Source organism: Haliotis asinina, chromosome 2, assembly GCF_037392515.1.
Source record: "Haliotis asinina isolate JCU_RB_2024 chromosome 2, JCU_Hal_asi_v2, whole genome shotgun sequence".
Lineage (NCBI taxonomy): Eukaryota > Metazoa > Mollusca > Gastropoda > Lepetellida > Haliotidae > Haliotis > Haliotis asinina.
Genome location: NC_090281.1, coordinates 61,774,916 through 61,801,047, shown reverse-complemented (window position 1 = coordinate 61,801,047; position 26,132 = coordinate 61,774,916). Strand labels below are relative to the sequence as shown.

At 39.0% G+C, this 26,132-nt stretch overlaps 2 protein-coding genes across 2 annotated transcripts in view; one reads left to right on the top strand and one right to left on the bottom strand.

Moving 5' to 3' along the window:
- The window catches only part of LOC137274075 (E3 ubiquitin-protein ligase HERC2-like), a 127,993-nt gene extending 126,096 nt beyond the window's left edge, over positions 1 to 1,897 (bottom strand). The window contains exon 1 of the mRNA XM_067807064.1: positions 1,824 to 1,897. The gene's annotated coding sequence lies outside the window, so the exon portion shown is untranslated. The remainder of the gene's footprint in view (positions 1 to 1,823) is intronic.
- On the top strand, positions 1,894 to 22,152 carry LOC137274077 (SH3 domain-containing protein 19-like). Its single transcript, XM_067807067.1, has 14 exons — positions 1,894 to 2,172; positions 3,687 to 3,833; positions 4,268 to 4,367; positions 6,836 to 6,963; positions 7,555 to 9,477; positions 10,039 to 10,126; positions 10,391 to 10,458; positions 11,065 to 11,180; positions 12,343 to 12,465; positions 13,122 to 13,472; positions 14,127 to 14,345; positions 15,158 to 15,386; positions 15,932 to 16,032; positions 16,212 to 22,152. The coding sequence occupies exons 1-14, from the start codon at positions 2,091 to 2,093 to the stop codon at positions 16,326 to 16,328; spliced, it is 3,792 nt and encodes a 1,263-aa protein (XP_067663168.1). The 5' UTR covers positions 1,894 to 2,090; the 3' UTR covers positions 16,329 to 22,152.
- The last annotated feature ends 3,980 nt before the right edge of the window (positions 22,153 to 26,132 follow it).

Below are 26,132 nucleotides of genomic sequence, written 5' to 3'. Positions count from 1 at the left end.
TGCAAACATTCCTGTGTCTCCGTAAAATTCTGAGTCGAACTATGAGACAGTTTATCCTTCGGAAAACATAAACGTAATGTTTCCACCAGTGATGTTAGCTGTGTTATGCAACTGCAAACCAAGAAATGGTATGCGACGAAGCAGTTTGCTGTGGGAGGCTGTACGAGGCGATGGCAACTGACATCCATCGTGACATTGGTTACATTGTGACGTAATACAAAAAAGTTCAATTACGAGGGGGCAGACTGCAATGGTGCAGTGACATCAACACACTGTGACACAATGCAAAAAGTGCACATTATCGTCTGATAAAGTATTGTCAGCGCTTTTGATCTTTCACCGAAACATCCTAGAATCCAGATTATTGCACTTATTTTGTGATAAGCATGCATATATATGGGTTGCTTGGTTGTTGTCTAACAACATACTCAGCAAAATTCCAGCTGTAGTCTCTAAATAATTGAGTCTGGATCAGACAATCCAGTGATCAACAGTTTAAACATCGATCTACACAATTGGGACATGACAACATTCAAACCAAGTCAGTAAGTCTGACCCCTGATCTAGCTAGTCACCTCTTGCAACAAGCATGGATCCTGGAATACCAAGTGTGTATGGGTGTACCTCTTCTGGACTAATGCCAGTTAAATGTACTTGTTCATTAACCATTGCTAAGATGCCATGTCACTCAATGAAGTAACTCCAAACTAAACAGTCGTTGTTGTTAAGCACCAGGCTGGGTAACAAAAAATACCATCTTTTAGTGTCTTTTAATGCAACATGTCCCGCAGATCAAATCACTGACTTCCTCTCTCTGAAGAGATGCCCAAAATTTACAATTACTGATTAAACAAGGTAAATTCTTACTTAACTGCCTACAAACAAATGTGAAACATTTGTAAAATAAAACATTATAACCACTGACAACAACACTCCCTGTGATGGCCCAGTGTATCCTTTTTCAACTTGGATAATTGTATTTATTTCATTCATATATTTCAATGACTAGCACAACTATCAATGTCTGTATTTAATCTTGTTTCATTATTTATTTGCACAACATTTATAGACACATTTTTGTGAGGCATACAGAATTCAGTTGTTCATCATTTGTCCATGGTCAGGCAGTCATGCATATGAATTACGATGACTCAATCCAGGACAGTTTGTTTGCCTTTTGCATAGTACAAGACCTTAAGCATGACAATGACAAGTGACCAGTATAAGGTACAAATATATTGTGTCCCAATGGGATGCACAGACAGCTCAATTTGGGCTTGTTTTCCAACTGCATTGACTGAATTGTAAAACAATGCATCCTGTAAAGACAACTGGGCCTACAATATCTACAATACTGGGGCATATTTAAATTCTATACACATTTCAAAAGATTTCCTACAGTTCCCAGTACATTTATTAAGTGCAAACAAAAATTTTCTTTTTTTAAGTGACAGAATAAGGACCTGACAATGACCGGCTTAGCACCAACTTCCAAAGACAGCGAGTGGTGTGTTCGTATCAGTCCTGGTAATCATGGAACTGGTTCCACATCCAGACGTAAAAGAGGTTATATTTATAAACATCAGAGTCATACACTTTGCTATATTGTGACTATATCACTTTGAGAATCAATCCGTTCCTGCAGCGTGCTGTTTTTAAGATTTAATAAAAAGATTAACATAATAAATTATACACGTCGGACCCTATTTCCTTCATATTTCTGGAGCAGAAAGACAAAACACTGTCTCCTGCAAAAAGCCACCATAAATATCACACGGATACTGCAAAAGTATGAGATAAAAATATCTACATAAAGTACTAACCTTTCGATACTTGTCATATTTTTGTTGATTGGAATATCGCTTAGTGCTACTTCCGGTACTTCCGCCAAGGGAGGCCACTCTAAATGCAAACTTTGACAAGTACTTGCGAAGAAGGAAGCTAACTGTTGATTTATGTGTTCAATAGATGGAAGAAGAGATGATCAGCGTTCATTAATATGCTGCCGTCAGTAAATATGCAAAATTCCTTTCTACGTTAGGAATCCACCAGGGAGATATTTATAACATTTGTTAAATCTGACGCTCACCATGACAGACACTGTAGCAGGAGGAGGAGGGGCTCCACTTCCTCCAAAGAGACCAACGATCATCAAGCCATCAACAAACGCATGTAAGTTTGTCCCCCTCTCTTTACGCGTTTCATGCATGTTTCGTATTCTTAAAGTGAAACACATCCAAGAACGCTTCTTTCTGTAATCGGACAACTCTATTCATGTGCTGTCTTATATTTTAATGGACTATGTCGCCTTTTTGGTCAGGGTTCCTTCCGTTCCCCCGTCCCAAATAACAGTTATGTTTTGACACATACTAGAATTATTAACAAAACCTAACATAACATTTACTAGAGGGCTCACAAAAATAACTAAAAGCCCCCAAATTAAGTACAATATCAAGGGTTGAACCACTTCGTATTGCCTCTGACGGCTCTGTTAATCTGAGGAAGAAAGAATACTGGGGAACGGAAGGAACTCTTTCCCCTTTTTTGTGTTTATGCACTTATTAAACAAATGTATTGGGTAGTCTAGGATTCTGCCCATACCTTCCACCCCCATCAAAAAACAAATTACAAATTGACATGCATACCTCTTCCTAAGCCTCTTAAATATACATTCAATAAACTAGAACAGATATAGAAAATACAAACAATCAATGAACTTATTTCAATGATGGAATATTACGTCAGGGAAAGATTCCCCTAGAGCAAATTTTAATGTGTCATAGTGATTATGTATATGGATAATAACACTGCAGGGCATCACAGCTATAGCTCACTTAATGCTTATCATCAAACGTTATAGTCAGCAGACTTGTAGCCATGGTGACCCCTGGTGCTCCATCTTTGCCTTTTATAGTGTTAGGCAACATCTATCACTACTTATATTGTGAAAACCAACTGACTCCCCAGAAAACCAAAGAAATGAATTTTTTTGTTTGAAGAACTGAGTAAATACATTCATTCAAAGAGTAAAGAGCTTTCTTTGACTGAATATGAAATTCTGACATATACTGCATGTTTTAAAAGAGACATTTTTCCTGTTAAATATGATTATAACATTTCATGAATATGTGCATAGTTCTAAAAAGCTCCTAGGTCACATTTGTTATCCTTTTAACTGATTATGTTTTCACAGATTTTAACTAACCAGTCAACTTTGATCAGTAATAGAAATAGCAATACATTTTTATTTGTCCATATTGTGTGATATATTTGTCCAGAAGTTGTTTTATTGAGGCAGGAGAAATATTATTGCTAATGAATGCTGTTTAAAGTGCCCAATTTTTAGAATAATCACAACAATCCAATATATCTATTTACTCCTGTTAAAATTTAGTTCACTTCAGTATGTTATTAGAGGTCATGCAATATATTTTATCAATTATCACATAAAACGTTAATTAGTGGAATGCTACTTGTATTTGTATATGATGTTTTTAGTTGCATCTTTTTTCTAACCACGCAAAGATGTAATAATTGGGTGAACAAATTCACTGTCAGCTATTTTTATTGTATGAACGGCCATTGGTTTGATAATTAAAGGTTTATGTCTCTCATATCTGCTGTTTATAGATCACTGCTTACATTTTTCAGTGTATATAATGAATACCAAAAACTTACATATACAGGTACAAATGGAAAGGAGCCCAAAAGACCAGTCCCCTCTCGCCCTGCCCCTGCCAGGCCTCCACCCTCCCCTAAATGGGGTGGGGATGAGATGAGACCAGTGCCACCAGTACCAAGTAGACCTGCTCCCAAACCCAGTGATGGAAGTGGTAGGCCTGATTTCTCAACAGGTTTAAGAGGTGTTTTCAAATGTGGACTGTTTGTGTCGTGATTACACGATGCCATTTTAGAAAGTGGTCAAATGCAATATATGTCATATTTGGGATTTCACTTTCTCAGTAAAGTACAAAGTCTAGTACTTTTTTGGTTGAGTCCCATCTGGGATTCGAACCCGCACCCTCAGAGTCAGGCACCTAATCGCCAGCACACAAAGTCAACCGCCTAATCCGCTCAGCTAGCGCGACTTCCACACTAGAATTTGTACTTTCCTGAGAAAGTGAAATCCCAAATATGACATATGTTGTTTGTGTTGTGCCAGAAAATGAAGCCTAAGCCAAAAATTAATTCATCTGTTCGCCATAAGTTGGCTTGATAGATTGTAAAGCTTGAGTGTTTATGAATTACCATTGTCTTCCATGTGAAGGTGAATCCCGAAGACCAGCTGTGCCTCCACCAAGTGCCTCCAAAATCCCTCCACGGCCATCAACAGAGAAGTCCGCTAACTCCAGAGCATCCATTAAAAAGTAGGCAGAATAATTGTAAACCTTTCCATCACGCAGTACTGATTTTATTTGTTTTGGAAGAATTGTCCTTAAAGTAAGATTTATTCATGGTTAGGTGATTACTTTTTGTTGCCATTGGGTCTCTCACTCTAACTCTCACTCTCACTCTCACTCTCACTCTCACTCTCACTCTCTCCTGGCAGGCTCTCACTCTCTCCTGGCAGTCTCTCAGTTGCTCAGTTCAGGCAGTCACTCCCTCTTGGCAGTCTCTCACTCTCTCTTGGCAGTCTCTAACTCTCTCTTGGCAGTCTCTCACTCTCTTCTGGCAGTCTCTCACTCTCTCCTGGCAGTCTCACTCTCTCTTGGCAGTCTCACTTCAAGCAGTCACTCACTCCCTCCTGGCAGTCTTTCACTCACTCTCTCCTGGCGGTTTCTCACTCTCTTCTGGCAGTCTCTCACTCACTTCAGGCAGTCACTCACTCTCTCCTGGCAGTCTCACTCACTCACTTCAGGCAGTCACTCACTCTCTCCTGACAGTCTTTCACTCGCTCACTTCAGGCAGTCACTCACTCTCTCCTGGCAGTCTTTCACTCGCTCACTTCAGGCAGTCACTTACTCTCTCCTGGCAGTCTCACTCATTCACTTCAGGCAGTCACTCACTCTCTCCTGGTATTCTCTCACTTGCTCACTTCCGTCACTCACTCTCTCCTGGCAGTCTCACTCACTCACTTCCGTCAGTCACTCTCTCCTGGCAGTCTCGCTCACTTCAGGAAGTCACTCACTCTCTCCTGGCATTCTCTCACTTGCACACTTCAGGCAGTCACTCACTCTCTCCTGGCAGTCTCTCACTTGCTCACTTCAGGCAGTCTCTCACTCTCTCCTGGCACTCTCTCACTCTCTCCTGGCAGTCACTCACTCACTTCAGGCTGTCACTCGCTCTCTCCTGGCAGTCTTTCACTCGCTCACTTCAGGCAGTCTCTCACTCTCCCCTGGCAGTCAGTCACTCTCTCCTTGCACTCTCTCACTCTCTCCTGGCAGTCTCTCACTCACTCACTTCAGGCAGTCACTCTCTCCTGGCAGTCTCTCACTTCAGGAGGTCACTCACTCTCTCCTGGCAGTCTTTCACTCGCTCACTTCAGGCAGTCTCACACTCTCTCCTGGCAGTCTTTCACTCGCTCACTTCAGGCAGTCGCTCACTCTCCCCTGGCAGTCAGTCACTCTCTCCTTGCACTCTCTCACTCTCTCCTGGCCGTCTCTCACTCACTCACTTCAGGCAGTCACTCTCTCCTGGCAGTCTCTCACTTCAGGAAGTCACTCACTCTCTCCTGGCAGTCTTTCACTCGCTCACTTCAGGCGGTCACTCACTCTCCCCTGGCAGTCAGTCACTCTCTCCTTGCACTCTCTCACTCTCTCCTGGCAGTCTCTCACTTACTCACTTCAGGCAGTCACTCTCTCCTGGCAGTCTCTCACTTCAGGAGGTCACTCACTCTCTCCTGGCAGTCTTTCACTCGCTCACTTCAGGCAGTCGCTCACTCTCCCCTGGCAGTCAGTCACTCTCTCCTGGCACTCTCTCCTGGCAGTCTCACTCACTCACTCACTTCAGGCAGTCACTCTCTCCTGGCAGTCTCTCACTTCCGTCAGTCACTCTCTCCTGGCAGTCTCACTCACTCACTTCAGGCAGTCACTCAGCCATTGTCCCTAATGAGTCTGTGGTGATACCACTAGGAACTCCATTGATCTATGCACTTTATGCCTTCTGAAATAATATATGGCTACACATATATTGAACAGCAAAAGAAACGAAAGTTTAAAAAAAATGAAATCTGATGAAAGGAAGTGTTCATATTTATTTATGTCTTCTATTTGTAAACGTAACAAAAAATGGAGTTGCATATCTTTTGCTGTTCTGTATACTTTGTCAAATGTTAGATTAAGCATAAAGCTTGACTAAAAATAAACAAAAACAGATTAACAGTTTATTGCACTAAAGGGGCAAAGTATTTCCGACAGAAGTAAAAATAAAATGGTAGACAAACATGGGATACCAGAAATCTATTCTGCTCCGGGGATGTAAATGGGAGACAACTGTTGCAACATTAGCCACTATTCTGCCCTGGTCATCCAAGGGGAGACAAGCATGTTATACCAGCAACCTATTCTGCCCTGAAATGTGAAGGGGAAACAAGTATGAGACTCTATAATCACCAGCTCTGTCCTTGGATTTTAAAGAAAGACAGTTTTCATACACAAGTGCCCATATCTGTACTAGAAATCCAAGGGGAGACAAGCATGTGATACAATCCACCTATCCAGCACACACACATGCACACATACGCATGCACACACAAACATACAGTTGCTCAGCACCATATATGTTCTATAATATTGAACAAAATGCTGAAACCTCCTTTCATCTCACCATCTCTTTCACTTTTACAGAAATATATTAATAGTTAATATATGATATTATAATAATGTTTTGTTTCAAGACGACCAGAGATAACAATTGTAAGTGCAAAGCCAATGAGCCAAGTTGGGTTCCGTGATGAAAAACAAAATCCAAAGCCAGAAGAGAAACCTGTGGACAGTTCTGTCTCCAGACCTCCACCTCGACCTGGTGAGTAGCCTGACCAATGTGTATCCTTCTCTTTGATCTAATATAAGTCAAAGTAATGAACTGGAGAACTATTGAATTTCTTTTTCATCTGTTCAAATACTTTTGGACAACAGTTAGGACATTTTGAAATGAACAACTTTCCAACATATTGACAAGAAGGTTTGGTGTAGTTTACTTCTGCTCCAACGTATAATGAACATATGCAAGTGATTCCAAACACATGCAATTATTGCTGCAGTCACTTTCTGAATGGTCCAGCTTTAGAGTTACCCCCTTACATCAGTTTCTCAACATATATAATTAGTTGTTAGTAATTTTAAACTAGATTTTATACAGTCCCTGTTTTCAATATGAATTCAACAATAAAATGCAAAACCATATCAAATTATTCGCCCCTGCTGAAGACCAATTCTAACATGTACCGATACCTTCACAGGCTTACTGATATTAGACTAAAGTACATGTAGCATCCTGCAGTGACCATAGGGACACAATGTCTGGAACAATATTTCAAGTTGTATTATCTTCTGTATTATCTCTTTCTGGTAACTGCGATAAAATTTACATTGCATTTTGTTGGGTTTTTTTCAGTTCCTTCATCCCACACTGCTGAGGAAGGCAGCAATGCTCCTATGAGACCTCAACCTCCTCACAGTCAGATTCGACCACCACCTCCAAACAAGTCCAGTGTGCCCTCACTCTACCCAAACCTGCTGGATGATGATAGTGACCAGTCTGGCCTGCCACCTCCGATGCCTTTATTCAACCAATCATCAGGTCCTCAGAAACAGGAGTCAGAACAACCTCCTCCACCTCCACCCAGGTCTGACCTACTGGGAGACACATCTCTGTCCTCATCTCACCCAGTGCCCTCTTCCAAGCCTCCTCTTCCCATGAGACCAGGCTCTGTCAGACATGATGACAAACCCATCATACCAGCCCGAGGTGCCTCTGGTGATCTGTCTCCACCGGAAGTTGTTCCTCGAGGAGTTCCTGCTGTCCTTTCTTCCAGACCAGTATTCAGTCAGTGTGAAGTTGGAGATGAGGGAAAATCCCTTCCTCCCAAGCCAGGTAAACCAACCATTATTAGACCAACAAAACCCCTTCCTAGTCCTCGAGAAGAAAATAGAAGCATTTCATCAAAACCAGTTTTACCAAATAAACATGCTGCTGAAGAGAGTAAAAGTGATAGTCTTGAACAATCTGTGACACAACAGTCAGACAGTAGTAATAACTTAAGAAATGAACCAGAACCTCATTATGCAAAAATTGAAAAACCGAAACCAAGACCAAATATTATTGGACGACCTCAACAGGATCCTAATTTAAATGAAAGTGATACAGGTCTAGGGTTACCATTTAAAGTGAAATTAAGATCAACTGTAGAAACTCCAAAAGAATCTCAAGCTAAGGAACATGACGAGACAAGTCCACCTGTCCCACCAAAGCTGTATGTGGAAGGTCGTCCACCATCTCCAGCGAAACCCAGACCAACAGTCCTGCCGAGACCTAAACCTTCACCTGACGTTGAGGAAAAGAAGATAGTCAGTGATGATCATAGTGATGATATGGTACAGGCACCTCCACCAAAACCGGCTTCTAAGAGACCCACAATAATCCGACCACCTCCAAAACCAAAACGTTTGCATGAAACAGAGGAGATTACAGATGAGAACAACAAAGATAAAGATGCTGATGTGACCATGAGAAACATGCCCCCTGTTCCAGCCAAAAGGCCAAGCTCTGTTGGAGGGTTGTCTAGTGATACTGTTCACAAAGAACAGGGTGGATCCACTTCACCACGGCCAGTTCCTGCTAAGCGGCCTATGTCCATTGCTGCAAGATTTGAACAGCAGGTGGATACAGAAAAACAACCTGCTCCTGTTAGAAGGCCACCACTCCCAAGAAAGTCTTCAGCTGGTTCTCCAAGGGAGGATTCAGAGTCTGGTAGAAGTGGCACTGAAGAGGAAACATCTCCCAAACATGTTCCTGTTAAGCCACGAGCCAAGCCAAGATCTGCACCAAGTGATAGTTCCTCCCCAGATGATAAGTCTCCCAGAGATGCTCCTTCAGTTAGAGCTGCAGCTACTCCAGAAGACTCACCTGCAGTTTCAAGACCTCCTCCTCCTAGGAGACCCTCTGACAATTCTGGAGAAGGTGTTTCCCGACCTCCCCCACCTCGTCCATCAGGCAGACCCATCTCCATGGCAACATCAAAGCCAGAAACAGCAGAAGGTGAAGATGAAAATGAATCTCCCAAGATGCGCCCCCCAAGACCTGCAGGTAGACCAATGTCAATGATAACACCAAAGAAGAGTGAAGAAATTTCTGCCAGTGTTGAGGAGGAGTCTACTAAAGGCAAACCACCACCACGTCCTGCTGATAGACCAATGCCTTCAATGGGGAAGAACACATCAGATGAGGCATCTCAGGAAGAGGAAGAGGACTCACCTAAGGCCAAGCCCCTACGACCATCAGAACCTCCTCAAAGGAAACAACCAGCTGATGAAAAGGGTGAGCAGATGCTTTTGTCAAGATGCTTTACAGGAAGCCTGATATGTCCTTTGATTCTCATGATATTTTTTAATGATTATTCCTTTAGACTTAATAGTAGTGTTCAGTTTGGGAATAGCTCAGTTCAGTGTTTAGAATGAGTTTTATTATAGCATGGCATTATTACAGTGATTTCACAAAATTCATTTATATGTTGTTCAGTTCTGGTATTTGATTATGTGTTAAATTTTCATTTTGGTATTTACTACTGAATGGTCTTACAACATTATTCTTGTTTTTATACTGACCTATCATTACTTTGTATTATTAGTATGTTCACATTTAAAAAAAAAAATACTTGTTACTAAAATTTAGATATTTGTTGTTGAATTATTTCAGTAATTCATTTGTTATATAAATTTCTTCTTAATTTATTTGTTATTAATTGTGTATATATTATTTAGATGTATTTATCATGTTTATTGGTGTTTGAATTATCTGAATACTTTACATGTTTTTAGGGATCTTCTTTGGTTATTTGTTATTAAATTGTCTATTTGCCATGTTAACTTGTTGCTTCAGATGAGAAAGTTAACATGAGGCCATCCCATCCCCAGGGTGGTCCTCCTCGACCGATGTCCATGCCGGCCAAACCTCCGCCTCCAACAGGGTAGGATTTGTACCATTAACTGTTACTTGGACTCACTCCCAACAGTTTAATGCCATTGAAGCTCTGTAATGTTAACCTAAACTTTGAGAGAGGAATTGCAGGGGAACAGTAGGCAAGTGTGAATGAACAATAAGTTTTGTGATGAAACATCAAAGATGTGACGTTAAGTATTCCTAAAAGGGAAAATTATTAAACTAAGAAATCTTTTTGTCAGCACTGTTGAATGTATTTTGTAACAAGAGTTTTAAATGTTTTATTTCTTAGTGGATCAGTACAAAGTAAGAAGCTACCAGGCAAGCCCTCACCCCCTAAGGCTGGATCTCGGACGCCAGGTGAGTGCTTCTGGCGATACGTCTCCACTGCAACACAGTTTTCCTATTTTCAATTTAAAGACCCCAATTTGATGACTTATAAAGATAAGACTCTCTCAAAATTATGCATATATTTCATATGGTCTTATTATATGCACATTGTCTCTATCCACTGCAGAACTTAAATGTTTAACAACCAAGTCTCATAAGTATATTTAGGCTAAATAAAAAAAGTGAAATGTTTCTTGGGCATCAGTATTTCACTTTTATTTGTGCACGTAACAAATTTCTATTGTCACGTCCCAATCATCCATTTGTCCGCTATACGAATTAGTGTCTGTAAGAACGAGTGTGACTGAATCTACAACTCATTAACACATGGTAAACTTTTTTGAAGCTGTATTTCTTAGAGAAAAAAATTTAAATGTTCCTCCCTTGTCACTTTTTTTATCCAAAATAAAAAAATGCCCGTGTCTCTTTTGAAAGAAATGTGCCCAAGAAACGTTATTTATTTTTTTAGGCAGCCTTATATATATGCATGAATTAGCATGATACATTCATGATATATGTACATATTTATGCATGATGCACACAACATGTATAAACAGTAGAAAGGCTATTCATCAGACCTTCCTCCTCGTCCTGGACCTGACCACATCTTGTATCACTACACTCTGTCTGTTCCTCATGCCATCGCCAATTTTGACTACGATGCATCACATGATGACGAAATTTCATTTAAGGTACGTACAGGAAATCATGAAGTTGCTGTTGTTCTCAATTTCAGCTGATGGAAATTTTCAGTTTGTTTACAATTTCATGTTAAATATATATGTTAATGAGAGCTAAAAACTAGAATATATTAAGAGAGGTAGGGAGGGACTTGTCAACTTCTTTAATAAGAATAAACTCTGAAATGTTATGTTCTTGTATTACTCTGTGTGAGAGTAGAAAAGACCACATTTACAGAATTAGGACATTGAACACTCTTGGGACCAATGTGACTTGGTTGAGGTTGTGTCTTCATACACGTATTGCATTGATTTTTAAAAGGTAGAGGAGTAGCTGTGTAGATAAAGTGTTTGCTCGTCACACTGATTTCCCGGTTCTATTCTCCATGTGGATATGTGTGATGGAATAATGCATTAAGCAGCAAAAAAACAGTACTCACAGAGCTACACATTGAACATTGGATTGTCTGGTGATGACTGCATTACTTACATGCCACTGGTATGTACTTCGAATATTGCTGTATGGGATGTTAAAAGACAAACACACAAAACACAAGGTGAATATGGAACCTACATTGTCTTACCTTCATGTAAAATACTCTAATTTCATTGGTCAGTGACGTTTTAACCAGTTTCTGTCAACCCTCCCAGGAGGATGACAACTGGAAAAATATTACCCACTGCCACATTAACCGCCAAACTCCCAGCTGAAAAGCTGTATTGTATAACAATGGTATGACTTCATGATATGACACATGCAGTGCTCTGAGTTTGAAAACCGTTTGATTACACATGTATTTCACCAACTTTCACTGATTTATTTAAACTATTTTATACATTGAATCGTTTACACTTTCAACTTAACGTAAGTAACCATTTTAAGCTTGTCAGAATATGTTTCACTGATTTTAAAAGCTACAGCTGAATGGCAGACCAGTTTGTTTACATGTCCTGTAGTCAATAGTGATCGTCGAAATAAAATAAAATGATATTTTGTACATTAGTATGGCTAAAAGATAAATACTTTGTAAGCTTCTCCCTGAGATAATACAGTCTGATGTATGCCTCTTTAATAGCAGTGTCATCCCTCATCTACCGGCTGGGTAGATTCATACGTCAGACTGTATTACCATTGAGAGAAGCATACAACTTAGAGTGTATGCTGGTGTTGCAGGCTGAGGAGGTGGTGATGTTGGTGCGGCGTGTTGATGCTGACTGGCTGGTGGGGAGAGTCGGGGCCAAGGAAGGGATGTTCCCTGCAGGTTTTGTGGACATTGTCCATCCCCTGCATGATGAGGTGAGGTTCTGCTGCACAGATGTGGTCTTCAATAGTGTGGATTGTGGCAGGAAAGACCGAGATTCAAGCTCAGGAATCTTTGTTATACAGATGGCCCTTCCAAATATAAGGGAAATCCCTACATGGTTATGAACTAAACATAGATTCATACTTGATCAGCCTGTAATCCATCCTCTTAGATCATTAACATGCAGTGAGATCAGTATCACACGATATATGATGGATACATGTTTCTAAATAAATATGTAAAGTATGAATGGTACTTAGCCTTTGGGAAACACAAAAAAATGGTATTGCTTTCTTAACATGATAGATAGGTATCATTTCTATGAGAGGTACTGGTAGATGTTTCCAAATGGAATATATGATGATCGAGTTAGAGTCTTACTTAGGCATTGCTGTTTGGAGATCATCTGTGAATGAACTTTGGATGTGGTTGGACTCAAATATTTATCAACAGATCATACTTTAAAGTTGTTAATGATAACAAGTGACATCAGAATGCCATCACATGACACAGTCTTGCAATTTCATTGTGACATCATCTCCCTTGACTTTGATATTCCCTGATTTCAACAACGTGATATTGCCTGTGGAGGCCATTGGGGTTGGTGGATTGTAACATATGCTGTTTTTTGTATTCTGATTATTTCCAGATATCTGACTTTGCTATAAAGCCAGACTTGCCCTCTTGGGACAGTCCTCTGCCCGTGAAGAAGTCGACACCCAGTGTGACCTCAGGCCCTCGTTGTGTAGCACGATTTGACTTTGAAGGTGAAGGGAAGGATGACCTGGTGTTTGAAGAGGATGACGTCATTCGCCTGGTGGGGAGGGTTGGAAGTGAATGGTTACGTGGGGAACTTGGGGGCAGAGTCGGAATATTCCCCATTTCCTTCGTGGAGATTGTTGAGGACCTCCCATTGGAGGATACTGATGGCAAGTCAGAGGACGGTCATGTGACAGCGATGTTTGACTTCGATGGACAAAACGATGAACTGAGCTTCCAGGTAATCAATATACACTGATCTGGGTCGCTGGGTGATTGATTGGTGTGAACTGAAGTTAAACATAACCTTCTTATGTTCCTTCAATCTGTTTTTATGCCATGTCTAGTCCATATAAGTCCTTATGGTGATGAAAGCACTGAACTTTTATCTGTATTATGGCTGATCTAAGAATAAGAAAAATGTCTTTCCATTCTGCTTGTCAAGGCGATGTAATACAATCTGTTTGCAGACAGGACAAAGTGTAAGTGTTTGTCATGTTCACTCACAAACTTAGTTTCTAATTTTCGTGTTATCTTTTGATAAAGCATTACATACAGTACATGCACCATGTTTGGAATTGCCTGTCTGGTTTGTCTACAAAGGTATAAAGGTTTGAATTCAAGATAATTCTGTGGACTTTAGGGAAGGGATAGCCACTTTGCTTGCCTGCCTCAATGAAGTTCTGTATTTGAGTCTGGGTTTCTCTCCATGAAGTTACTCTCCTTCCATGTCTCCTTCCTTCACTCCCTCCCTCCTTCACTCCCTCCTTCACTCATTCGCTCCCTCCTTCACTCCCTCCTTCACTCATTCGCTCCCTCCTTCACTCACTCACTCACTCCTTCACTCACTCACTCACTCCTTCACTCACTCACTCACTCACTCTTGTTTGTGAAGGCTGGTCAGAAGATCCAGGTGATCAGCCAAGTCAACACTGAGTGGCTGTATGGACAGATGGATGGAAGGTCCGGGACGTTCCCCTCGGCCTTCATCGACTATATACCGTCTGACCTTCCTCAGTATCAACCAGGAAATCAGCTTCAAGCACACTCACATGATCCTTGGTCAACCAATCATACGATGAATGTTTCACACGATGTAGATGATCATAATAAGGTTGGTATTGAATGACAACACATGGCCAAGCATTCTTCACGGTGGAACTTCAGTAGGTGTGACACAAAGTCAAAGGATGACACTATGGAGTTTATAACTCTTTATACACGTAACAGGGCTTTTTTTTGTTACCTTTGACAGAAAGTTGTTTATATATATGTGTATGTATATGTAAATATTTGATCAAATACAGATGTTACCAAGACATAATATTCAGATCACAAAGTACCCATGCAGTCAAACCCCTTAGATCATCATATTTTATAGACAATGTGAATATTTAGTAACCATTTCCAGCAGGTTAAATAGTGTAAATAGTCATGGGTCGGGGCAGTTCCAAAGGGGAGAACCCTCCACTTCTAGTGTTGCCTTTGGTACAGGAATCGTCAATACTTCCATAAGGGTTTCTAGTTGTATAGGGTCTACTGTATCACTGTATATGTTGAACACAGGTTAGCTCCTTCTTGTAGGTGATGCAGACCTTCATGGTTTAATGTGTCTTCATCTCCCACTCAGGTTGGATGCATGCCAACTTATTCCATATGGGGCATGAGCACAATGCACTTAATGTGAAGATGTGAATCTGGGCCTGCTGCCATCTTGTATGAATCAAACTGTCCAGCATCAGCATGTTGCATGTGTAGAAGACAGAGATAGCTGATACAATAGACATATTGTAGGCAAATGGTATACCATCAGAAATGATATTCCTTTTGATTCAGCCAATGACACGAGAATCACAACTAGCTGATACAATAGACATATTGTAGGCAAATGGTATACCATCAGAAACGATATTCCTTTTGATTCAGCCAATGACAGACTCAGGTTCAGCGGTTATTGACAAATCACAGCCCTACTGCCTGGCTAGCTATGATTATGAAGGAGAACAAGATGGCGACCTGACTTTCAAGACAGGGGAGACAATTCAGCTGCTGGAGAAGATTGGAGATGACTGGTTGAAGGGGCGGTGTCATGGCCGTGAGGGCATGTTCCCAGCAGCCTTCGTCACCATAGAGAAAGGTCTGCCTGAAACTAAAGGTATTCACCTTGATTATACATTATGTAATATCTACATGTGTTGCAAGTACCTTCAACCTCGACCATTTTACCATTATGGTGTTGTGACAGACTTGATGCACAGCCTTATCTCTCTTTCATCAGCCTAGTGCTATATTTGTCTTGTATTTTAAAATGATCATCACCTAATTACACCAATCCAGTTGTATGCCTTTGATGATGATGATGATGATGATGATGATGATGATGGTGATGATGATGGTGATGATGATGATGATGATGATGATGATGATGATGATGATGATGGTGATGATGATGATGATGATGATGATGATGATGATGGTGGTGATGATGATGGTGATGATGATGTGATGGTGATGATGATGGTGATGATGATGATGATGATGATGGTGGTGATGATGTGATGGTGATGATGATGGTGATGATGATGATGATGATGATGATGATGATGATGATGATGATGATGATAGTTCTGCCATATATATTTCGTGGTAAACTCAGCCCTAAAGATGTATGTCATTTGTAGGACGTTTGTATGTTCACAGCTGAGCCAGCCAGTCATATAGAAAATGAAGCAATGCCTCAGATCCAGGCCAGAGCTTTATATGACTTCCAGGGAGAATCTGATCAGGAACTTTCCTTCAAGGTAGGCCTCAAAGGGAAGTCAAGTCTCCAGAAGATATTTTGAAACTTCAGTTTTTAATACCACTATTTGATACTATGCCAGACTACTGTAAAATAACTAATGATAAGAATTCACAAGCAAACAAGGTAGTAATTTTTGGAATGTAATCATTGAAATTACACTGATTTTCCTGTTCCAAGGCAGGTGATGTGATTCTCCTTGGCGACACAGTGGCTGGGTCACCAGACTGGCAGTATGGTGACCTCGATGGGAGGTCAGGGATGTTCCCAGCAGCGTTTGTGGAGGTGATCAGCTGATGTTAGGCTTCACTCAATGCACAATTTCACCTGCACACATTCTCAATGTATGTCTCAGAAGCCACATCTTATATTTCTGTTAATTTCTTTGTTTTCCTGCCAAGTTCAGCCAGTTCAGTTTAACTGCTAATGCTAAACAATTTTCATTTTATAAAAATGTGTGGTTTTCATTTTTCTTTGTGCATTGTAACAGAATATGCTGTCCTTAACAGTTTTAGTTTCTCCCATGAGAAATATGATTCTTCCGTGCATATTCTTCTTTTGACCATTGTGCCTGAGACCAAAGACCAAGGTTTAAACGTACAATCACAGGGAATTGTGTTTCTACTGTCTACTCCAGCTTTTAGATGTGGTTGAAATACCAATATAACTCTTCAAGGAAGGTAAGATAGACCAAGCTTTAAAGCTTGGTAACCCTGTGTATGTAAACCTTTGTTTCATCTCAATAGTTTATTTTTGAGACCAGTGACACAATTTTCCTACAGTATTTCCATTATGCCATCTTTTAGCCAACCCTACATTTTTATAACCTTTGTGTTCTTGTTCCTGAAAATATCCTATCATTTTAGAAAACAGTTGGCTTTTTTTATTGGACAAACTGGGTAGCCTGAAATATGATGTTTTATGTCAAAAGCAATCACTTGCCTTCCCTTCAGAGAATATTAAATTCCAGCTTAATTGTAATGTGCAGTGTTGGGGTAGCCAGGTGGTTAAAGCATTCACTCATTAGGTCAAACACCTGGGTTTTAGTCCCTACATGGGTACAATCTGTGAAACCCATTTCTAGTGTTCCATGCTCTTATATTGATAAAAGCAGCAGAAAACCCAGTGCACTTGATCACTCAGTCAGAGGATCCTGAGACTGCAAGGGGATGTAACTATGTGCAGTGATGTACTTTGTAAAATTAAGGCATTTGTTCTCAGATAAAATGTCTTTTTTGTGAGCTTGGTCATGAGATATGGTAGTTCAAGGTCATGATATCAGTCACCATCTTGACTACGTCATCTCTCACCTTTCTGGGCAGTGATTCAAGCTATATTTTTCTGATATTTTATTGTCTTATTTTTATTTATGATTCTGGACATTTCATGTATGAGTTTTACATTAATGCCACATTAGACTTATACCAGGGATTGAGTTATTTTGCATGTTATTTTAATTGGGTGGATTTTTTGGTTCTTTCTTGTTCAAATATGGTGTTTGAAACTGATGTGCAGGTTATATAATTATGATGATGTGTGAGGTTACCATTACCTTGTCAGATAACACGCATGCCTTAACCACATTTGAATTAACATACATATCACTATTTATTCAACTTAATGTACAGCACCTTGGATTGCCTTGGCATGGCTCAAACTTGGATCAGCCTAATTTTAAAATCTTGGATTCTGAAATATAACACAAGTTCAGTTCTAAACAGTAATCATTTATATTTTTGGCACTGTCATATTTCTATTCTGTAAACTATGGTTTATGAGGGTTATATGAAAATAACATTAAAAACAATTTTGAATGTCATGACAAAGAGTTACCTCCCTTACCATGCCCAACACATATTTAGCCTGAATTTTCTTTTTCAGGCATATGTTAGATTTTAGTAGATTTTAGTAGATTTTAAAGAAGGAAAGACTGTTTTTAAAAGCCTAAGCTATATTCATATTTGTGAATGTAAGGGACTGTACAGTTACAGAATCAAGCTGTGAAAGACATGTTTTAATCTATATCATGAAGAACCCATGTTATGATTGGGTGCCAGTGTACTGTCTAGTCATTGAGAATTTGATCAAACAATGAAAAATGTATTAATTGTGCATGATGACTTGTTCATTTTGGATTTTTCTCTGTATGAAGTGATAGAGCTTAGACAGACTTTGACATTTACCATTACATGTGACACTTTGTCAATGTGTCAATGCCTAAAGGATACTGCACGAAGGCCACAAAAAAATGAATCTCATCAATTCAAGATTTTGAAAATGGCAAGATAACCAGAATTTCTTTCTTCTATCTTAACCATTTTTGTGTCTGTGGTTTTGTTTCCAAACAGCAGATGAAGATGACATCCAACTATGGGCAATATTTTCAATAAAATTACATTATACATGGGCTATCATAAATATAATCAACATGGAGTCACATTTCAAAAGGAAGATAACTCTAACTAAAGTCTGAAGATTGCAAAAAAGTAGGAATGGCTGAATTCAAAACTGGGAATTGGAAATGTTGGTCTGTCTGGTTTAAATACAAGAATGAGAATAATTTCTTTTGTTGGCCAGAGAGTGAGTGGGTGAAATCTTCTTTAAAGACTGTTTACTGATCACAATTCTGAAAATAACATCTGGTGAACTTTTGCTAAATGATGAATTCTTCACAGAAAAATAGCTTCAATCATACTTCTAATGCAAAAGCTACATATATTTGAACTTTATAGAAAATATTTCTCTTTTAAAAACTTGTTAGAACTCAAGACCATGTTTCATAAATGCTGGAAATGCTTTCTTGATAAAACAGCAACAGTAAAGTTGCCCCAAGATGCCTATTGTGTTTTGTTTTTCAAGCGTTAAGATGGTGCTACCAAGAGTTATTTCCCCTCCATCAGTGTAAGTTTATATCGCTTCATTGTGTGGTCAGTCTATAGACCATGCTCTCACTTTTCACCTTGCCCTTTCTTCGTGGTACTCACATGTATTTCTTCTTCACAAAGCTATGCATTTTCAACTGATCAAAGTTTAATTCTTTGTAGATAGAAATATTTACTTGGAGATATGTCATTACTTGTCATGGAATATTTTCTGAGATTTTTTTCTCTGATTGTGATTGTTGTACATGAAAAATATGGCTAATACTTTGTATACAACTGGTGCCTTTCAAACCTATTGTTTAACAATTGTTCATATAATTTGAAACAATGAACAGTTGTACTATAAGACTGTTATTTAGCCTTATCAATGTTCAAGTTGGTTTACAAACAGTGGGGTTGCCTAGTGGTTAAAACGTTTGCTCATCACGCCAAAGACCTGGGTTTGATTCCCCACATGGGTACAATGTGCGAAGCCGATTTGTGGTGTCCCCCGTTGTGATACTGCTGGAATATTGCTAAAAACGGCTAAAACTCAACTCACTCACTCACTGAAGTAGGTTTACGCTACCATATGACTAAAAAGAAGCTAAAATTATAAGACTTTTGTCAAAAAAGAAATGTTGACAACTCTTTGTTACAATTAGGTGAAATAAATATTACCATGATTTTTTTTTTACTCTCTTCAGAATACTATTTTATTTCTACGAAGGCATGAGATGGAAGGTTTTTTAAAGTTTCATTAGTAGCAACAATTCAAATCTGAAAGTTGAACTCTTATTGAAATGTTCCTTAATAACTTTCTGAGAGGTAGTTACAGTGATTTTTAGTGAGGGTCTGAATTAGTTGTAGAACACGTGGGTGCATAGTTTATACTATTAGTTAGTTTTAGTGGAAGGAAATTAGATTTCATAGGCATAATTCCTGTAGTGTAATGTAGGTGTAGGGTAGAGTTGTACAGTGGGGATGAGATACAAGACGTATCCAAATATTATCTGTGTGATAAAGTTCATATCTATGGCAACAGTTTTGGTGACATACTGTTTGTATCAGAGATACAATAGTGTTCTGTTTTGTGCTGTCCATGTTTCTGAAATATTCATAGCAAGACCAGGACCATGTTTCATGTGGATATTCACATCTTCATGAAATTTTACGATTATGCTTCTTGTTTCAAAAACCTTACTTATTTGTAGTCATGTTCAAGATCACATCCTCAACCATTTCAGAAATAAATATGTTTGAAAGGTATTTTAAAAATATGAAACATGTTTCCTGTTTTCAACTCTAAAGTCACTAGTATTTCAAATGAACTTTTGTCAGGTTGGCATACTAAAACCAAAGCAATTCTTGCTTCTTTTTAATACTGGTCTCACATATTTATGGTATATGAATGCAATCAAATCAAATACTGTCTGTGTTATGAGGATCAGGTCATTTCAGAATATATTCCTACTCTTTCAAAACATAAAGCTGTAATACAGATGTGTGACGGAAACCATGATCTGGGAGGAACACGGACAGTGGCCACTGTGTTAGAAGAGAGCATGGTTGATGGGTAGCGTAATGGTTAAAGTGTTTGCTCATCACACCAAAGACCTGGGTTTGATCCCACACAAGGTTACAGTGTGTGAAGCCCAATTCTGGTGTCTCCTGCCATGGTATTGCTAGAATATTGATAAAAGCAGTCTAAGACTGAACTCACTCAGTATATGTTCAAAGGATCATAAAAGCTTTTTTATCACGTAAATGTTATCATATCTGCAATGTTATATCACATCTGTAAACATTTGCAGTCTTTGTAAATATATAGAGGTGGCTGGTCCATACTCATATACTGTAGCCCACTCTTGTCAACCTACCAAAACTGTCCATAAACATTGTTATGTTTTCTAAAAATACTGACAATTATCTTTCCAAATATTTCACTTAAAATATGTGCATTTATGATGTGATTAAAGAGACAAATAACAAGTTTCTTTCTATAAATGAATGTGTTTCTTGTGTTTAAATAATTAAATTTGTAACTATATTCATTGTATCCATGAATGTCATGACACTGCTTTTAATATTGTAAAATTAGTAGAATGTGTGGAAAATGAAACAAATTCAGTCCACAATACAGTTATGGAAAGTGTGCTTTGGGGACAATTCTGAAGTACATGTCTTTTACATGTATATTTTTATTGTAGTTGTACTGAATATAAGAAATTGGTACATTCTCATATGGCTGAGTGCAAATGGCCATACTGATTATATGAAATAAAGATTTAGGTAGCTTTTGCCTTTTACTTTAAACTGAAATTATTGTGAAATTTACACGCACATATGCCTGATATGTTAATATCTTCATTGTGCATTTCCTATGCAATTTGATTGTATTGAACTTTACTGCTGGGCGTAATATGGCAACACCACACCTTTTGTGCAAGGTCCACTGTCTTTCTCTACCTTCAGGTAATTACATATTAAAACGTCATAGTTATTATGCCATAAGATTTGGTAATTATTTCTGATTGTTGATATTGGGATATAGAGTCATATTCTTTTCTTGGCTTGGAGCTGTTGTAAGACACGCGCATGACATATGCATGTATGTTCACTTAATAGAAATACAACATTAAACTGAGATACTGTATTTGACATAATAAATGCCCCACTTATACATTGTAGATCAACCTAATGGTATAGGTGGCTTTCTTCACTGAACAGCAATCTGGTGATTGAGAATTTGAATTTGATCATGCGTGTTCCTCAAAAAGGTAATTGGACAAAAATCTAGAATTCGATCAGCAGATCCTGATGCAGTGATGGGAGGTAATTGAACTGCAAATTGAAACCACTAAGTCACTTCTGCCACCCAACTTGCTATGGGTACTTTGTTGTGTTATTTACAATCACCTTCTTCAACTTGTCATGTACTGTACTGCTATTTTGCTCTCAACTGGGGCTCTTATTGTGTTGAGTATGGTATAGTCCACTCTTGAGACTGTCCATAACATTGATCACGCTCTGTTGGTCATCATCCAGCCATGCACACACATCACCTGTCTCTCTGTGTCAGATACATTTTATTCACCACATTGATTTAAAAATTAAAACATTTCAGTCTCATCAATTTGATTTCTGAGGATCATTTCAGTGTGAACAAATTACTAATCTGATTCTGTATCAGTGTCATGTTTGGGCGTTATTTATCATGGACATCGTGTGTGCTTTTCCAAAATAAACTATATTCTGTACACACAGTTTGTCATTCTTGGCACCTCCTTTGATTGATTGAAAGGATGGATGGATTTTGTCATTTTCCCCAGCCAAGAACTCTCTTCACTAGGTATAAATGTTCACAAACAGATTTACATTAAAACAAACCAGTGTTTGAGTTTATACTAACATACACGCCAAAATATTCAACAATATAACTTTAGAGTGTGTTATAATAAAAAAAGACCGCTTTCGAAAACACTACAAAATTGGTGACGTGCACTGAAGCCGATCCATTATGACCACGCAACGTTGAAGCACTGCAACACTTTTAACAGTTGACCGTTTTTAATTCTAATTTGCTTTTTGACTGTTACTCAAATATCAGCATAATGACACATGGGAAGATGGAATACTTAATTCAGCACGTTACAGTGCGTACATCCCACTGTGCAGACGCGTACTAGTTACTTCAGCCAAGGGCAGACAACTCGGATGGGCTTGTCAAATTGTTCAACGTTATGAAAATATCAAAGAGATCACCAGGACAATCTGAAAAGCGGTTGGTTTGACAGGAAACCTTCGTGATCATACAAATATTAGTAATAGTATAATGAACACAGTGGAGTGACAAATACTCTATTATTCTCGGTGTGCATATAATAAATATAGCTGTCAGCTGTATATATAATCTCATACTGATTTTCTATCACATGCCTGTAATATTTGTACATCAAATAGATCTTAAAATATTAAACTAATTTGTGTTGTTTCAAGGTCGTGCTGGAACAGAGACGTGCGTTAGAACGTTTGTTGGCCCTCCTGCTGTAATTTCAGTTCCCAGTATAACGAGGCGGTGGGGTTGCCAAGTGGTGAGTGAGTGAGTTTAGTTTTACGCTGCACTCAGCAGTTTTCCAGCTGTATGGAGGCTTCCTGTGAAAAACCAAATCTGGACCACACAATCCAGTGATCAACAGCGTGAGCATCGATCCTGGCAACTGGGATGCGATGACATGTGTCAGCTAAGTCAGCGAGCCTGTTACGAAAAGCATGCGTTACTGAAGGCCAATTCTAACCTGATTCTCCAAGGGGCGTAGCCTAGTGGTTAAACCGTTCGTTCGTCATGCCACGGATTCGGGTTCGATTCCACTCATGGGTACTGTGTATGAAACCCATTTATGTGTCCGCCATGATATTGCTGGAATATTGCTCACTCGACGTACACTAAAGTCGCTCACTTTCTCCCAGAATCACTGAGTCTAAACCGACTCGCAAATAAATATATACAGTTTGAAAATACGATTTAGCCCCAAATTGAAAAAAAGTTACCAAAACCTTACTACGCTGAAAGCAGCCACGGAAAGACTATGTCCAAAACAATGCTCGGATGAATGCTTTCTTAAGGTTACATAGGGGTCTACTATTGTAATTCACATTGACGGTTGTTAATGTGCAGGCTGAAGGTCCTTATACGTTCGATTTACCATATGGACGCGATGTGTGAAGTCCGTTTGTGATGTTCCCTGTGTCGATAGAGCAGGAATATTGCTAAAAGCGACGTATAACATTACCCATTCACTAACTAGAGATTATGAGTCCTAGACTGACTGTTACTATTGTTATCATCTGCAGCGACAGATGAGCGATGTCCCTAAGAAATCAACAGTCGAAAATCCAAGGTGGCCGTCAATTTGACTGAAATATCTAATGTCGTCAGTCTATGCTCTTTATGTCATAATAAATATATGCTCATTATATCATAATTATCTTGTCATATTCGGTATTTTTTTTCAGGATCATTCTTAACAGTGCCATAAACAATTCACATCTAGTAGGTTGTACACATAAATTCTACAGTCATATGATAATCTCCAACATCGGCTTATCGCTGGCTTACGCATATATGGCAAATGTCTTGTCTGAACAAATACTGTGTTTATCTCTCGGTGTCACCAACAAAAGGTGATTTTCGAGGATCGCATTGAGATAACATGCACCTCCGACATTGTTTAACTTGAGTGAACAACCAGTTACATATGTGTGGACAAGTACAGCCAAACCCCGTGTCGAAGCTTAAAGGATCTTGGCAAGTGCGTCGAAAAATCCGAACTAAATAAGGAATAAGGACCAAACATTTTCTTCGAGATAACCAAATGTTCGACACATCAGAGCTCCACCCTTGACATAGCGGTGTATGACGTACAGTGTTTCTGATGTTTGGTCATGTTCATTGTTTCCATTGTTCCACAATGGCGGTATATTCGTATGAATCCTGTGTATAATTTACAACCACATACTCACGATGCATTCACATTTTAGTCAACATATCCACAAAGCAAATCAACTGAGTTCATGTTTCTGTCACAAAGTGGACACATTACATTTCTCAAACATGCCACAATGAAGATATTAATATTTTCACGTCAAAACACTAGAAGACACATTGATCAAACCTCATTGAAGTTAAACAGTGTATGTCAAATTGTCGACTTGAAAAGTCATTCTTTTCACGTTTCAGCACACACGAGACAGATGCTGCAACTAAATTACTTGCAAACAAAGCCAAGCATATGATTATTAACCACAAAGGCCGCTTATAACAAGACCCCTTGAAGTGACTCCATTAATACATGTCTCTTCTGTAACAAGGAGCGCGCCCCATGTCGGAACGCGAAGGGGGCGTGGCTTAACAGCGACGCGCAACCGCAGGTGCTCGTGTCGGTCTCTTTCATCTGTATGTTATCTCATTAGGGGGCCTTCGAAATGAGCATCAGCATCGTCAGTTATGGGGATAATTATACAGACGAGAGTCGCAATATATTAGTCGAACAAAGAAATCAGTGCCTTGCTTCACCTGATCTTAACCATTCCGTATGCTTGTGGAACGAAGTTGAAATATCAACTGTACTGTCCTTTGTGTTAAACATATAGCAATCGAAAACATGTTCTGAATTAACAATAACCAAGAACTATTACTTTTTGTTATATTGTGAATTATTTCCTTTACATACTCATGTTAACCGATTCGTATCTAATTTCCTAAAAATTGTCTATTCAAGAAAATTGTCATACTTTGTTCCGGAAGTTCACCCCAAACTGACCCCAGATTATTATTATAACAATATGCACGCATAAATGATAGGTTTCTAAAGAGAGACTGAGATTTGTTCTGTACCAGTTTATGTTAGTTTGATTGTCAGTTATCATTTTTATGGTCTGATGCTTTCTCTGAAGTGTCATACGTACATTTTAACTAATTTATATTACTGATTGTTATGGCTTGTACATATGGCTTTATTAACAATTTGTCAACTTTTTGTCAACAGGTGGTAAATCGGTCTTGATGGTGTCTGGCGGTTTGATTTTATACACAGCTTTAAAATCCTAAAATCTCTTTTAGCTAGTAACACCATTCAGTATGGTAGCCTTTGTCTGCCATAAACTATAAATGAAAATATTGTAGTCAAGTCCATAAATTAATTCTGCATTCAAAACGAGGGTAGAGCAGTGGAGACACCAGTTTAATCCGAATTATGACAGGACTGTAAAACATTCCTGTCCTGAGGGTATCATATCAATTGTACGTGAACAATTCGACAAGTTTTGTTTCCAAATTGCGCGATCGCCAAATATGACTTTTGAGACCAGACCTCGTGTACGTTATTTATCACCGGTGTGGAGAAGTGTTCTACTTGTGGGACATATTCTAATATTGCGTGCTATATAACCGTCCAATAAAATTACTTACTTGAGCGAAAGAAATTTTGTGCGGATATTCGGTGACGCTGACGTCACTTCCGCAACAAAGCGACAGCGGTGAAATGGGCCAAGGGTATTTAGCCTTATACAATGGACATAAAGGATCGGACAAAGGTGTCGACTGCCCAGTCAGCATCCTCGTAACCGTATACATCAGTGAGTATATAGAATCACAGTCACAGTGCGATATACACCGGTGTGAATGGCCGGAGATTATTAATCATGACTAGGTTATCAATATAAAGTTACACACATTTAT

Bases quoted from the DNA above. Each gene is read 5' to 3' on its own strand.
- LOC137274077 (XM_067807067.1), top strand. From the start codon at position 2,091: ATGACAGACACTGTAGCAGGAGGAGGAGGGGCTCCACTTCCTCCAAAG. The intron at 13,473-14,126 runs GTAATCAATATA...TTGTTTGTGAAG, and splicing joins ACGATGAACTGAGCTTCCAG to GCTGGTCAGAAGATCCAGGT. The intron at 15,387-15,931 runs GTATTCACCTTG...GTATGTTCACAG, and splicing joins AGGTCTGCCTGAAACTAAAG to CTGAGCCAGCCAGTCATATA.